This window comes from Orycteropus afer, unplaced genomic scaffold (genome assembly GCF_000298275.1).
Source record: "Orycteropus afer afer isolate SDZICR_OR568_19922 unplaced genomic scaffold, OryAfe1.0 scaffold00004, whole genome shotgun sequence".
NCBI lineage: Eukaryota > Metazoa > Chordata > Mammalia > Tubulidentata > Orycteropodidae > Orycteropus > Orycteropus afer.
In genome coordinates, this window is record NW_006921591.1 from 16,776,923 (window position 1) to 16,793,582 (window position 16,660).

General features: G+C 38.2%; 1 protein-coding gene across 1 annotated transcript in view; it reads left to right on the plus strand.

Moving 5' to 3' along the window:
* Positions 1-16,660, plus strand: part of EPB41L5 (erythrocyte membrane protein band 4.1 like 5) — a 334,801-nt gene that overhangs the window by 44,256 nt on the left and 273,885 nt on the right. Inside the window, exon 2 of the mRNA XM_042780516.1 lies at positions 3,973-4,077. Coding sequence (XP_042636450.1) covers positions 3,973-4,077 — 105 coding nt within the window. The remainder of the gene's footprint in view (positions 1-3,972; positions 4,078-16,660) is intronic.

Below are 16,660 nucleotides of genomic sequence, written 5' to 3' on the forward strand. Positions count from 1 at the left end.
TTAAACAAACATTCTCTTCCCCATTTAATGGATTTTGGGCCTTTGTCAAAGATCAGCTGACTATAGGTGGATGGATCTATTTCTGGGTTCTCAATTCTATTCCATTGGTGTATGGATCTGTCATTGAACCAGTACCAGTCAGTTTTGACTACTGTGGCAGTATAGTAGGTTTTGAGATACGGCAATATGAGACCTCCTACTTTGTTTTTCTTCTTCAGTAGTGCTTTGCTTATCTGAGGTTAGTGATTGGTTTTTCTATATCCCTAAAGAATGTTGATGGAATTGCAATGAACGTATAGATTGCTTTGGGTAGAAGGACACAGGATAGAAGGACACAGGGAAGAGGTAACTACAAGGAGGAAGTGGGAAGAGTTGGTACATTGTGGGGATTGCAGTCAGTGTCATGAAACAAAATGTGTGTGAACTACTGTATGGAAATGAATTGTCTGTAAACTTTCACCCAAATCACAGTAAAAATTAAAACAAAACTTGGGAAAAAGAAAGATGTGTCTTTGATGTCAGTTTCAGAAAAAAAAAAAAAAAAGGATGATGAAAGGATACAACCCTCATTTACCCTTTCCTGATTTTAAACCATGCAGTATCCCCTTGTTTTGTTGAAACCACTGCTTCTTGGTCTATGTACTGGTTCCTCATGAGCACAATTAAATGTTTTGGAATTCCTGTTCTTCACAATGTTATCCATAATTTGTTACAATCTACACAGTTGAATGCCTTTGCATAGCCAATAAAATGCAGGTAAACATTCTAGTATTCTTTGCTTTTAGCCAAGATCCATCTGACATCAGCAGTGATATCGCTTGTTTCACACCCTCTTCTGAATCCAGCTTGAATTTCTGTCAATATACTGTTGCAACTGTTTCTGAATTATCTTCAGCAAAATTTTACTTTCTTGTGATATAAATGATATTGTTGAATGATTTCCAAGTGCTGTTGAATTACGTGGCTTTGGAATGGGCACAAATACTGATGATGTCTTCCTGTTGGTTGACCAGGTAGCTGTCTTCCAAATTTCTTGCCATAAATGAGTGAGCACCTCCAGCAAAACATCCATTTGTTGAAGTATTTCAATGGGTATTCCATCAGTTCCTGGAGTCTCTTTTTTTGTCAGTTTCTTCAGTCCAGCTTGGACTTCTTTTTTCAATACTTTTGGTTCTTGATCATATGCTACCTCCTGAAATGTTTGAACAGTGAGTAATTCTTTTTGGTACAGTGAGTGTGTATTCTCATTTTCTTTAGAAGTTTCCTGCATTGTTCAGTATTGTGCCACTGGAATTCTTCAGTATTGCAACTTGAGGCTTGAATTTTCTTCAGTTCTTTCAGCTTATTAAATGCTGAGTGTATTTTCCCCTTTTGGTTTTCTAATTCCAGGTCTTTGCACACTCCATTAAAATATTTTTGTCTTCTTGACCTGTCCTTTGAAATCTGTTCGGTTCTTTTATTTCATCATCTCTTCATTTGCTTTAGCTAATCTCTGTTCAAGAGCAAGTCTCAGAGTCCAGTCTGACATCCATATTGGTCTTTTCTTCCTTTCCTGTCTTCATTTTTTTTTTTAATCCTTTTTATTGTGATATAGCTGAAATTTTACAAAGCAAATTCATTTTACATTCAACATTTCATATGGATTTTGTTTTGTGACATTGATAACAATCCTTACAATCTAACAGCTCTCTTCCCACTTCATCCCTGTAATTACCCTTTCCCTGTGTCCTTCTGCCTGTGCATTTCTGCCTGCCTAGGTTACTGCCTGTGTAAATGCTGCCCATTTGGTCTCCCATGGTTGATTGTGCTAAGGGATGCATCTCCCTGCTGTAGTTTTACCACTTGTAGGCCGTCTGCTTTTGCCTGAGAGTTCAGCCGTGTGAATGAATCCAATTCCAGGCCTGAAAGGTGACTTAGGGCCATAGTCTTGAGGGTTTTACCAAGCTCTATCCAAACAATAATCCCCCCCCTTTTTTTTTTAATGTTTTTGAATTTTGTCACACATTTTTTCCCCCCATTCTATCTAGGTATCCAATTTTGATACCTTTCTAAATGATTGGCACTGGTAGCTGGGCACCATCTAGTTCTTCTAGTCTCAGGGTTGTGTGAGCTGAAGTCCTTGTGGTCTGTTAGTCCTTTGGACTGATTGTTTCCATGTGCCTTTGATTTTCTTCACTCTTGTTTGCTCTGGAGGAGACTAATAGTTGTATCTTAGATGACTGCTCACAAACTTGTTTTTAAATTGTGATTTGGGTGAAAGTTTACAGAGTAAATTTACTTTCCATACAGCAGTTCACACACACGTTGTCACATGACATTGACTACAATTTACCACAGTGCAACAGCTTTCCTCCCACTTCTTCCTGATAGTTACCTCTTACCTGTGTCCATCTTTCCATGTACTCCCGCCCTCTGAACTGTCTCCCTGTGCATAAACAGCCCTTCTTTCTCCCATGATTGTTCTCTCCAAGGAGTGTATCTACCTCAGGTAAATGTTCAACTCATATGCCTGTCTTTTGTTTGGCTGGAAGCCACAGGAGTGGGTTCAATTCCAGACCTGAAGGGCAGCTAGGGACCATTGTCTCAGTGGTTCCACTAGGTTCTATCAGACCAGCAAACCTGCCCCCCTCTCCCCTTTTTCCAAATGATTTTGAGTTTTGTTCCACATTGTTCTCCCTCTCCTATCCAGGATCTCCTACATAGATCTCCCTTCAAGTGTTTGACAATGATAGCCGGGCACCATTTAGTTCTTCTGGTCTCATAGTTGTATAGGCTGAGGATCACATGGTGTACCAGTTGCTAATTGTTTCCGTGAATCTTTGGTTTTCTTCATTCTTTGTTCCGGGCGAGGAGAGATCCATCGTTGCATCTAGATAGCTACTTTCAAGCTTGTAAGATCCCAGTCTCTACTCGCCAAAATAGGAGATGGAACAATGTTTTGTGTAGTATGTTATACTAATTGAGCTTGATGTCCCCTGCGACAATGGTCCTGAGCCCACAGCTTCAACTTCTCGGTCCCTCTGGGTAGCTGGCTGTGACCAAGAATGCTCACAAACTTTTAAGACCCCAGGTACTACTCACCTAGGTAGGATGTAGACCTGTGTTTTTGTATACTGTGTTGTGCCAGTTGAGCTTGATGTCCCCTGCTATTATGGTCCTGAGCCTGCAGGCCCAGGGACTCACTCCTTCATGGTGCTTAGGTCTCATTGGCTCACATTCATTCCCATCTTCCATATTTGTTTTTGTTTTTTCTGCCTTGCATTCTCTTTTAGTTTAAGACTGATATTTTCTCTGAAGACTGGTAATTCTATCATCTGTGGCTGTTTGTTCTGTACAATCTTTTTGCAAGTGTAGTTAGTTCCACATGATTTGTACTTAAGTGTTCTAAGTTTTCCTGTATGTATTCTCTTTCCAGTTATACTATAAGCTCTTTTAAAATAGGGACTCTAAAACTTTAGAAGGCAAAACAACAATTTCTCTTTACACATAAACAACATTAGGTACAAAGTAATATTTTTTGGTTGATAGGCAGCAAAGTGCATACCAAAACCAAAATCAAAGCCACTTCCATCAAGTCAATTTCAAGTCATAGTGACCCTATAAGACAGAGTAGAACTTCCCCATAGGATTTCTAAGGCTATACATCTTTACGGAAGCAGATTGCCTCATCTTTTTCTTGCAGAGTGTTTGGTAGATTAGAACTGCCAACCTTTGGTTAGTTGTGCAATACTTTAATGACTATGCCACCAGAGCTCCTGCAAAGTGTATATAAGTCACTAATTCTCTTTTGGCTTTAAAAGATTTATTGGGAACAGTAATGTCCTACCTATCACCCGCTACTTGGTAGTTACTTTTAAGACTGCAAGGCATACTTTCTCTATGAGGTCATATGTAACTTCTATAATATCTTTTCTTCATCTTCGACGATCTTGTAAGTCTCTCGTTGATTAATTTATATTCTTGCCATTTCAGAAAAAAGCCAAAGGACAAGAGCTGTTTGATCAGATTATGTACCACCTGGACCTTATTGAAAGTGACTATTTTGGACTGAGATTTATGGATTCAGCACAAGTAGCAGTGAGTAACTGGTTTTTGGAGGTTTCAGTATGGGGGCAGAAATAGAAAATTTCACTGACATATAAAGTGGTAAGTGCTATGGGACCCTATCTAAACTGAGTGCCAAAGTACTAAATAATAAATTGGTGGTACCATAATTTTATGCAAATAAAATACGACTCCTACTCTGGTAGCATAGTGGCTAAAGCACTTGACTGCTAACCAGAAGGCTGGTGGTTCAAACCCACCAGCCACTCCTCGGAAGGAAGGTTGGGCAATCCTACTTCCGTAGCGATACTGCCTCAGAAACCCAAGGAGGGGTCGCTATGAATCGGGGCTGACTCGATGGCACATAACAACAACAACAACAACAACAACAACAACAACAACAACCTTGTTTGCCTAGCAGCTCTGGTAGCATAGTGCCTAAGGCACTTGACTGCTAACCAGAAGGCTGGCGGTTCAAACCCACCAGCCACTCCTCGGAAGGAAGGTTGGGCAATCTTACTTCTGTAGTCATACCATCTCAGAAACCCAAGGAGAGGTCGCTATGAGTTGGGGCTGACTGGACGCAGCACATAACAACAACAACAACAACACCTTGTTTTGCCAGCAGCAACATGTGATAAAAAAGAACATACTGATGCTTTTGAAAATTGTATGGGGAGTGGTGATTTGTTGGCAGACATGGAACGTGAGTCTTAATTTGCATAAAAATAGTTATTTATTCTTTAATAATTGGGATTAGGGCATTTCTATGCAGGGAACTTGTGTTTTGCACAAGGAAATTTTGTCAAGAAATGTTCTGAAGGATTATTTGGAGCAGACAGAAATTGAAGTCAGGAGAAGTTTATTGCAAAAACCTTGAGGATAAGGGAAGTAGTAAGTCCTGAAGTAGGGCATTCATAGTAGTAGGGAGGTATCATGGAGAGGGAGAAGCAGCGATGCTAGGATATCACAACATGAAGCCTTATTTTCTGAGAGTCTGTGAAGATTGTGTGTGTGTGTGTGTGTGTGTATGTGTAATTACAAAATAATTGCAGTGTCTGGAATTCATAGAGTAATACGTTAATAAGAATTCTCAAGTTCTTTTTGAAGGTTTTTTTTTGGGGGGAGTAATTAATAAATTAACTGGAATATCTTCATAAGATACTGTTTAGTTATCTACTGCTGCTGTAACAGAAATACCACGAATGAGTGACTTTAACATACAGATTCATTTTCTCATAGTTTAGGAGGTTAGAAATCCAAGTTTAGGTTGCCAGTTCTAGGGAAATGCTTTCTTTCTGTGAACTCTGAAGGTCCTTGTCACTTCTGAGCTTTTTTGCTCCTGGGCAGTCTTTCATGTAGCTTGGCATCGCTCTTCCTCCATCTCTGCTACTTTTGATTCTTGTTTGATCTCCTTCTTTTTTTTTTTTTATCTCAAGAGAGATTGATTTAAGACATACCATCCTGTCTCATTAACATAACAAAGACAACCCCTTCCCAAATGGGATTATAATCACAGGCATAGAGGTTGGGATTCATAACACGTTATTTTTTGAGGACACAATTCATTGCATATAGATTCTTTAAAAAACCCACCTTTTTTGGAGACAACATATTTAGCTGGATTTGTAGAGTCATTTTTGCAAAGTTTACAGTGGTTAATTATGTTAACTTTCATTTTTTTCTTGATTCCTCCCCCCATCTTTCCAAATTAAAAAAATATTAAGCATGAGCATTTAGTAATAGGAAATTGGTTAGGTAAATTTTGGTATGCCTTTATGATAGAATACAGTGCAGCTCATTAAAAATGGTTTAAGTTTATTCATTGATGTGGAATAATGTAATAATGAAAAGGTTTATAAAATAGTATAATTCAATTGGATATATGTATACACATACACATAAAAACATGTGCAAGGCTATTTTCCATAGCTTTGGAGTTCTGGCCTCTGGATGGTATTAGTATAGGAGATATGTCTCTTTTATTTTTCTTTTTAATGTTCTTATTTCTTTTGTATTAGACTGAACCCCTTATAGGGAATGAATCTTACTCTCCTCATCTCTGCTGCCCAGCATGTATAGGCACACAGAATGCTGTTTTTGATTTGTCTTTTTTTTTTTAAAATAATACTATGTTTTTGGTGAAAGTTTACCCAGCAGGTAGGTTCCCATTGATATTTTTCCACACAAAATTGTTCAGTAAGATTAGTTACATTTTTCATAGTGGTGGTGGTGTTGTTGTTGTATGCCATCGAGTCATAGTGTATCACCATTTTTTTAAATTGTGTTCTGGTTGTTCCATTCCCAGTACTCTAGTTTTCCTGCCCCCTTACCTGCTTGTCTTGCTTTAGAGTAATGTTGACCTTTTAGTTGCATACAGATCGTTTTTCAGTACTTACAGGTAACATCCTTTATTTTGTGTGCCTCTCTGCTGTTTTGCTAAAAGGTGATCTCAGGTGATAGTTTTTGTTCAAGGTATAAATTGTGTTTCAGGGCAGTAGACTCAGGGAGTCCTCTGGTCTCAACTGGGTCCAGTTAGTTTGGCCTTTTTTTTTTTAAGAATTTGAGTTTTATTCTATACTTTTCTCCCGTTCTGACTAGGACCAACTATTGAACTCTGGTCAGAACAGGTCAGTGGTGGTAGCTGGGAACCGTTCAGTTCTTCTGCTTGATCTTTTAGGTCTTCAGGATCTATACCTAGGAACTCTGGTAGCGTGGTGCTTAAGGCACTTGACTGCTAACCAGAAGGCTGGTGGTTCAAACCCACCAGCCATGTCTCGGAAGGAAGGTTGGGCAGTCTACATCCATAGTGATACCGTCTCGGAGACTCAAGGAGGTGGTTGCTATGAGTCAGGTCCAACTCGATGGCACATAACGACAATACAACAATATACCTAGGAGAAGGTTTGATAGAACATAGGGGAATTCTATTTCTAGTTTTTATGAAGAAGAGCCATACTATTTTCTATAGTGGTTGTACCATTTTACAATTCTTCTACCAATGAATAAGGGTTCCAGTGTCCTCACATCCTCTACAACATTTATAACCTGTTTTTAATACCAGTGCTGTTTTAGCAAGGGTAAGATAATATCTCATTGTAGTTTTTTTTTTTCTTTTCTTTTTTTTAAATGTGGGAGAGGGAGGCAGAAGAGCATAAGGGTCTTGTCTCAGTGATGCAGCGGAAAGACTTGGCCAGACATTGCTGGCTAGAAGATAGACAGGAGCCACATGTCAAAAATTGCAGACAACTTTCAAACTAAAAACAAACAAGCAAGCAAAAAACCCCCTTTGTTGTTGAGTAAATTGCAACTCATAGTGACCCTGTAGGACAGAGTAGAAATGCTCCACAGGTTTCCAACTCTGTAATCTTTTTTTTTTTTTTCCTTTAATTGTGATTTGGATGAAAGTTTACAGAGCACATTCACTTTCCAAAGAGCAGTTCACATACACTTTGTCTCATGACATTGACTACAATTTGTCCCCCCTCATTGTAGTTTTGATTTGCATCTCTCTAATGGCTACTCCTCAGAAGGAAGGTTGGGCATTCTACTTCCATAGTGATACTGCCTCAGAAACCTAAAAAGAGGTTGCTGTAAGTCAGGTCTGAGTTGACGGCACGTAACAACAACAACAGTGGCTAATGATCATGCACATCTTTTGGTATGTTTCTTGGCTGCTTGGATGGCCTGTTTGATGAAGGTTCTACTCATGTCCTTCGCCCATTTTATAATTGGGTTCTTTGTCTTTTTGTTGTTGAGTTTGATGTAGATTTTAGGGATTAAAAACTAATCAGCTTAAGTTGTTTCCAAAAGACTTTTTCCCAGTCTATAGATTATCTGTTTACTCTTTTAATAAAGTCTTTTGACGATCATAACTTAAATTTGTATGAGGTCTCATTTATCTGTTTTGTCTTCTATTAGTATATTTGTTGTTATGTTTGTGATTTTATTTTTAGGTCTCCCAGGAATTTTATAGTTTTAGGTATTATATTTAGGTCTTTGAAACATTTTGAGTTAGTTTATGCGTATAGGGTATGAGGTATGGGTTCTGTTTCATTTTTCTGCAAGTAGATATCCAGTTTTGCCAGGACTGTTTATTAAATCACCACCATACTAATTGCCATTATTATTAACCACCACTTACCTGTCAGTTTGTTATACTGTGGTGACTTGCGTGTTGCCATGATGCTGTATTTAAAATACCAACAGGATCGTCCATGGTGGACAGGTTTCTTTGGTTTCCAGAAAAGACAGACTTGGAAAAAGGATGGGCCTCCATTCCTGGAAGAAAAAAGAGGCTCCTGAAAACCTTATGAAGAGCAGTGAAACATATGGTGCTGGAAAATGAGCCCCAGGTTGGAAGGCACTCAAAATATATCTGGGGAAGAGCTGTCTTCTCAAAGTAGGTTGACATGGATGGCATAAAGCTTTTAAGATCTTCATTTGCTGATGTGATGTGACTCAGAATGAGAAGAAATAGCTGAAAACCTTAATAATTGGAATGTGGAATGAACGAAGTATGAATCTAGGACAATTGGAATTTGTCACAAATGAAATGGAACGCATAGAGATTGATATCATAGGCATAGTGAGTTGAAATGGACTGGTATTGGCCATTTTGAATCAGACACTCATGTGGTCTACTATGCTGGGAATGACAGATTGAAGAAGAATAGCGTCACATTCATTGTCAAAAAGAACATTTCAAGATCTGTCCTGAAGTACAATGCTGTCAATGATAGTATAATACTTATACACTTACAAGTTAGACTACTTTTGTTACTCAGATTTGCACACTAACCACTAAAGCCAAAAATGAAGAAATTGAAGATGTTTATCAACTTTTGCAGTCTGAAATAGACCAGACATGCATTCAGGATGTTTTGATGATAACTGGTGATTGGAATGTGAAAGTGGGAAACAAAGAAGCAGCATCAAACCCCCAAAAAACAAACTCACTGCCATTGAGTCGATTCTGACTCATAGTGAACCCATTGGGTTCCCAAGGCAATAAATCTTTACAGAAGTAAATTGCCCCATCATCTTTCCACAGAGTAGCGGCTGGTGGGTTGGAACTGCCAACCTTCTGGTTAGCAGTCAAATGCCTAAGATACTGCATCACCAGAGTTTCTTAAAATATTGCCTTGGTGAAATAAATGACAGTGGAGAATGCATGATAGAATTTTGCAAGGCCAATGACTTATTCGTTGCAAATACCTTTTTACAGTAACATAAACAGCAACTATACATGTGGACTTTGCCAGATGGAACATATAGGAATCAAATTGACTACATCTGTGGAGAGAGGTCATGGAGAAGCTCAGTATCATCCATCTGAACAAGGCCAGGAGCTGGCTGTGGAACAGACCGTTAGTTCCTCATATAAATTCAAATTGAAGCTGGAGAAAATGAAAACAAGTCCACAAGATCCAATATATGATCCTCATTATATCCCACCTAAATTTGAAGACTACCTGAAGAACAGATTTGACATATTGAATACTAGTGACTGAAGACCACATGTGTTGTGGGAGAGGAGACATCAAGAACATCATCCATGAAGAAAGCAAAAGGTCATTAAAAAGATAGGAAATGAAGACAAGGCCAAAATGGATATCAGACTCTGAAACTTGCTGTTGAATGGAGATTAGCTAAAGTGAGTGGAAGAAATGATGAAGTGAAAGATCTGAACAGAAGATTTCAAAGGGCAGCTTGAGAAGACAAAGTAAAATATTAAAAGAACATACAAAGACCTGGAGTTAGAAAACCGAAAGGGAAGAACATGTTCCACATTTCTCAAGCTGAAAGGACTGAAGAAAAATTCAAGCCCTGAGTTGCAAAATTGAAGGATTCTAAGGGCAATATATTGAATGATGCAGGAAGCATCAAAAGAAGATGGATGGAATACACAGAGTCACTGTCCCAAAAACAATTGGTTGATGTTCAGCCATTTTGGGACATAGGATATGATAAAAAACCAATGGTATTGAGAGAAGAAGTCCAAGCTTCACTGAAGGAACTGGCAAAAAACAAGACTTCAGGATTGATGGAATAGCCATTGAGATGTTTCAACAAATGGGTGCAGTACTAGAGGGGTACTTACTCATTTATGCCAAGAAATTTGGAAGATAGCTGCCTGCCCAACTGAATGGAAAAGATCTATATTTGTGCCCATTCCAAAGAAAGGTGATCCAACAGAATGTGGGAGTTACCAAACCATGTCATAACACATGCAAATAAAATTTTGCTGAAGGTAGTTCAAAAACAATGGTAGCAGTTTATGGACAGGGAACTGCCAGAAATTCAAGAGGGATTCACAGTAGGGTGTGGAATAAGGGATGTCATAGCTGATGTCAGATGGCTCTTGGCTGAAAGCAAAGAATGCCAGAAAGGTTTTTACCTGTATTTTATTGGCTATACAAAGACATTGGACTCTGTGGATCATAACAAATGATAAGTAACATTGTGAAGAATGGGAATTCCAGAACTTGTACTCATGAGGAGCCTGTACATAGACCAAGAGACAGTGGATTGAACAGGTCAAGGGGATACTGAATGGTTTAATATCAGGTGTGTATCAAGGTTTTATCCTTTCACAATCCTTGTTCAATCTGTATGCCATACGAGTAATCTGAGAAGCTGTACTGTATGAAGAAGAACACAGCATCAGGATTGGAAGAAGACTCATTAACAACTTGCAATATGCAGATAACACACCTTTCTTGCTGAAACTGAAGATGACTTGAAGGACTTACTGATGAAGATTAGAGACTACAGCCTTCAGTATGTATGGATTACACCTCAACATAAAGAAAACAGAAATCCTCACAGCTGGACCAGTAAGCAGTATCATGATAAATGGAGAAAACATTGAAATTATCAGGGATTTAATTTTACTTGTATCCACAGTCAGCACCTATGGAAGCAGCAGTCAAGAAATCAGATGACATATTACACTGGGCAAATCTGCTGCAAAGGATCTCTTTAAAGTGTTAAAGAGCAAAGATGTCATGTTGAAGATTAAGGTGTACCTGTCCCAAACCATGATATTTTCAGTTGCCTCCTATGCACGTGAAACCTGGACAGGAAAATAAGATGTGTTTGAATTGTAGTGTTAGTGAAGAAACCGAAAATACCATGTACCAGAAGAACGAAAACAATCTGTCTTGGAAGAAGTACAGCTGCAATGCTCTTTAGAACCAAAAATGGTCAGATTTTCTCTTCTTCCCTACTTTGGTCATATTGTCAGAAGGGACCAGTCCCTAGAGAAAGATACCACGCTTGGCAAAGCAGAGCAGCAGCAAAAATGGGGAAGACCCTTAATGAGATGTACTGATACAGTGACTGCATCGATGGGCTCGATCATAGCAAATATTGTGAGGATTGTGCAGGACTGGGCAGTGTTTCACCGTTGTGTGTAGGGTGGGAGCCGACTCGATGGTACCTAATAACATTTACTAAGGATACGTTTTGCCCCATTGACTGGACATTGACTCCTTTGTTGAAAGTCAGTTTTCCATGGGTAACTGGATTTTCTTCTGGGTTTTCATGTCTCTTCTATTACTCTATGTCTTAGTTGAACCCGTTATGAGGCTGTTTTGATTACAGTGGCTGTATAGTATGTTTTGATACCAAGGAATGTGAAGCCCCCTGCTTCATTCTTCTGGTATATTTTCTTCGGCTATGCACAGTTTCTTTCATTTCTATCTGAAGTTGGTCAGTAGTTTTTGCATTTTGGAAAGAATGTTACTGGGATTTGTATTGGTACTCCATTGTATCTGTAGATCGCTTTAGGTAGAAATTACATTTTATACAGTGGTTTCTTGTTATCCATGAGGGATTGATTCCAGTCCTCCCTACCCCCCATGGATACCAAAATCTTGTGATCTCAAGTCCCTTATTTATATGTCATGGTATAGTCTTTGCATATCTACTTCAGTGAAGATTTCCTGCCTCAGAAACCCAATGGGAGTTACTGTTTGTTGGAATTGACTCAATAGTGATGGGTTGGGTTTGGTTTATGTATACTTCTAATCATCTCTCAAAAAAACCCACCACCAAACTGACTGCCGTCGGGTTGGATCTGACTCATAATGACCCCTCCTTGGTTTTCCGAGGCAGTATCACTACGGAAGTAGATTGCCCATCCTTTCTTCTGTGGAGTGGCTGGTCGGTTTGAACCACCAACCTTTGGATTAGCAGTCAGATGCCTTAGGCCCTATGCCACCAGAGTTCAATATTGGGTAATATAATACTTAATGTGAACTATATTCATAATAGATTGCAACTGAAAACTTTACCACTAAAGAATGTAAGATAAGTAACTTGATGAAGTTAATAGCACATACTATTGACCCTTAAACAACGTGGGTTTCAACTGCATGGGTATATTTATACATGGATTTTTTTCAAGCTATGGATCTTAGACAAATTCAAGAGCTAATAGACACCACACCAGAGAAATTAACAGAAGACGACTTGATGGAGATGAATGCTTCCAAACCAGTGCCAGACAATGAGGAAGAAGACGTAGGAAAAGCAATGTGAGAAAACAAATTGACATTAGATAATCTGGCAGAAGGGTTCTGATTATTCAAGACTACTTTTGACTTCTTTTATGAATGGACCCTTCTGTGATACTGGCACTGAAACTAAAGCAAACAGGGGAAGGATTGGTACTGTTTGGAAAAATTTTTAGAGAAATTAAGAAGCAAATTGTTGGAAAGAAATTATGATGTATTTCTGTAATGTCACACTGAGTGTGCCTGCCTCTCCTGCCTTGTCTTCTACCTCTTCTGCCTCAGCTGTCGCTGAAACAGCAAGATCCACTCCTGCTCTTCCTCCTCAGCCTGCTCACATGAAGATGATGAGGATGAGACCTTGATGATCCACTTCCACTTAATAATATAGTAAATAATCATCATGCCATAAAATTACCTATTAATAAACTTACCTGTTGTGTATGTGTATGAGTGTCTTTGTATGGAAGTCTAATAATTGTAAGGCAAAAACTAAGGTAATTGGCTGTTTATGTTTTGGTTAAAGCTAGTCAGTAGTAGGCTATTAAGTTTTTGGAGAGTCAGAAGTTATACGCATGATTTTTGACTATATGAGGGATGACACCCCTAACCCCTGTGTTGTTCAAGGGTCAACTATAGTTTAAAGACAACACACAGGAAATGGAGATGGAGATTTCAGAATCATTTAATGTGCAGTAGAATGTTGGATAAATACTTCACAAGGACACCTCTGGTGGCTGGAACAATAGATCCCTCAATAGCAAAACCAAGATCAGGTAGCTAAGGGAAGAGGTGGTTCTTGTTTTTCCAGTTTTAGAAAGTCCATGTCAAAAGTGAATAGCATTTGGTAGAATTATGCCTAGTACTTGATGGTATTGTAGGTGTAAGGTGAACAGGTGTCCATTTGTCTTTCTGACTCACTCATCTGAGGTTGGACAGATCATACTCTAGAATTCTCATCTGTGGTTTTTTTGGTGGCCTGAGAAATGCCTTCTTCCTCACCTCAAAACATTTTGGATAAACTTAAAGGACTTCTGGACTGATCAAATTTCTTTCTATATAGGTCTGGCCAAGCTTTGGTGGTGGTGGTGGTTGCTGGGCAGACATGTGGCTCAACAGACAGCACCTATGGAAAACAGACATAGGGTTTGCTTAGTGGCTCTGCCCTTTTCCAATACCTAATTTTGATAATTAATTAAGAATAAAAATAAGCCCTAGATTAATAGAGAAATAATACAAACAATGCTATTGAAGACAGGAACATGACAGTGATGCACACTGTTACCACTGCTATTTAATTTTATAATAGAAGTACCAGCAAATGAAGTTGAGTTGTTTTAGGTGCCATCAAATCATTTTTGACTCATAGCGACCATGTGTACAAACAGAATGAAACACTGCCCGGTCCTGCAACACCCTCACAGCTACTGTGTTTGAACTCATTGTTGCAACCACTGTGCCAGTCCATCTCATTGAGGGTCTTCCTATTTTTCATTGACCCTCCCATTACCAAGCATGATGTCCTTCTCCAGGACTAGTCTCTCCTAGATAGCATGTGCAAAGTACGAGAGATGAAGTCTCACCATCTTTGCTTCTAAGAAGCATTCTGGTGTACTTTTCCAAGACAGATTTGTTCAGTCTTTTGGCAGTCCATGGTATATTCAGTATTCTTTGTCAACATCATAATTCAAAAGCATCAATTATTCTTTATTCTTCCTTATTCATTGCCTAGCTTTTGTATGCAGAAGAGACAATTGAAAATAACATGGTTTAGGTTTTTCACAAAAGAAAAAGTATAAATGCTTCACAAACCAAAACCAAACCAAACTCACTGCCATTGAGTCAATTCTGACTCATAGTGATGCCCTTTGGGGGTAAACCTTTATGTAAGTATATTGCCTAGTCTTACTTCTGCAGAATGGCTATTGGGTTTGAACCACCAACCTTCTGGTTAGCAGTCAAATGACTTACCACCAAAAGCCAAAAGAAAAAAAAAACAAACTCACTGCCGTTGAGTTGAATCTGACTCATAGTTACCCCTCCATGGGTTTCTGAAGCGATATCTCAATGGAAGTAGCTTGCCCAGTCTTCCTTCCTAGGAGTGGCTGGTGGATTTGAACCACCAGCCTTCTGGTTAGCAGTCATATGCCTTAGGCAGTACGATACCAGACCTCCCATCAGAGCTCCTTAAATGATCCACAGGAGGAGGTAAAATCATCACTGTTGGGAGATAATTGGATACTGGAATTCACCAGAGAATTTAACAAATAGGATTCAATAGAGTAGTGAAGAGTAAAGGAAATACAGAAATTTGTAATTAAATACATATATATGCAGTTCATATATACCTATATATATATAATTTAGTACATACATGAATATAGTTTAGTGTATGTATTTTTATGTATATAGTTTAGTACACATACATTTTAAATAGAGACCTCTAGATATGCTATATATACTTTAATGTACATATATTTATATCTGTAGTTTAGTATATATAATTTAATGTATGTATTACTAATCAAGTAGACACTGCACAAAATGGAGGAAGTCTAGAAGATGACCTTGTTTGATTTTTCTAGAAAACTCTTTGCGTATTTTGCTGCTCAGAAATGGTTATTTATAATTCATGGCTAATAATAATATTCTGAAGTTCATAATCTTAAAATCTTTGTCAGTATTCGGGATTATTTTCTTAAAATATATTCCAAGAAATGATATTATCATGTGAAAGAAATAGAAAGATTTTTAAACTTTTTGGTGATGTTGCCAAATTAAACTCCATCATGAGAGAGAGAGAGAGTAACAATCAATTTTATCAAGATAGTGTTGTTTTGTTTCAACTAATATTTGTCACCATATTGTGAAATACTGTTAGGAATAAATATTCTATAATTCATTGAAAGAATTGTTGCCAAAATTTGTTGTATTTCTCTTTAATAATCGAGGGGAGGGCAGTGCTTTTCTAATTTGATTCTCAGTAGAGTCTTTCTTGTAGAAGGTAAGCTTTGTTTGGTGAGGTCTAGGAATTTGTAGAGTTTAGATTTGAATTTAGGTATTTTGATACTTAAGAGTGTTGCTTCCACTAAAAATTTTATTTGTGGTGGTTTTACATATAATAGGTTGTTTAGTATTTACTATCACTAACAACCGAGAAGAATAAAACCTTAAGCACCATGAAAACACTAGCTGGATGCTGCCAAGCATTCTGTTTAAAAACAAAGAGGAGGAATTTGGAAAAATAAATGAATTGGGATCATATAAGGCTACAGTGAATTCTTGCTGAGTTTTAGAAATGTGTTTAGCTCTTTTGAGGTAAATGACTTGGAATGTCAAATTGTGAAAGTTACATTATATTATAAATAGATGTACGTTATCCAAACTTTCATTTAAAAAAATAAGTGAATTAAATGTAAAAATAACTGCCTCAAACCAAGTGAGATACTATGTAATTTTTTTTTTCAGTCTCTAACTTGATACCTTTATTTAGATAGATATCTAAGAGGCTTCTCATACTGAACATATCCAGTAAAGAATTACTGATCTTTTCTTTTTTTTTTTTTTACTGTGATTTGGGTGAAGATTTACAGAGCAAATTCACTTTCCATACAGCAGTTTACATATACTTTGTCTCAGGACATTGACCACAGTTTACCACAATGCAACAGCTCCTCTCCCACTTCCTCCCCATAGTTACCTCTTCCCAGTATCCATCCCTCCATGGACTCCTGTCCCTGAGCTGTCTCCCTGTGCATAGGCATCCCTTCTTTGTCAATGATTGTTCTCTCCAAGGAGTGAATCTACTTGAGGTAAATACTCAACTCATATGCCTCTCTTTTGTTTGGCTGGAAACCACAGGTGTGGGTTCAATTCCAGACCTGAAAGGCAGCTAAGGGCCATAGTCTCAGTGGTTCCACCAGGCTCTATCGAACCAGCAAACCAGGTCCCCCCCCCTTTTTTTTTCTCCAAATGATTTTGAGTTTTGTTCCACATTGCTCTCCCTCTCTATCAAGGATCTCCTACACAGATTCCCTTCCAAGTGGATGACAGTGGTAGCTGGGCACCATCTAGTTCTTCTGGTCTCATGGTCGTAT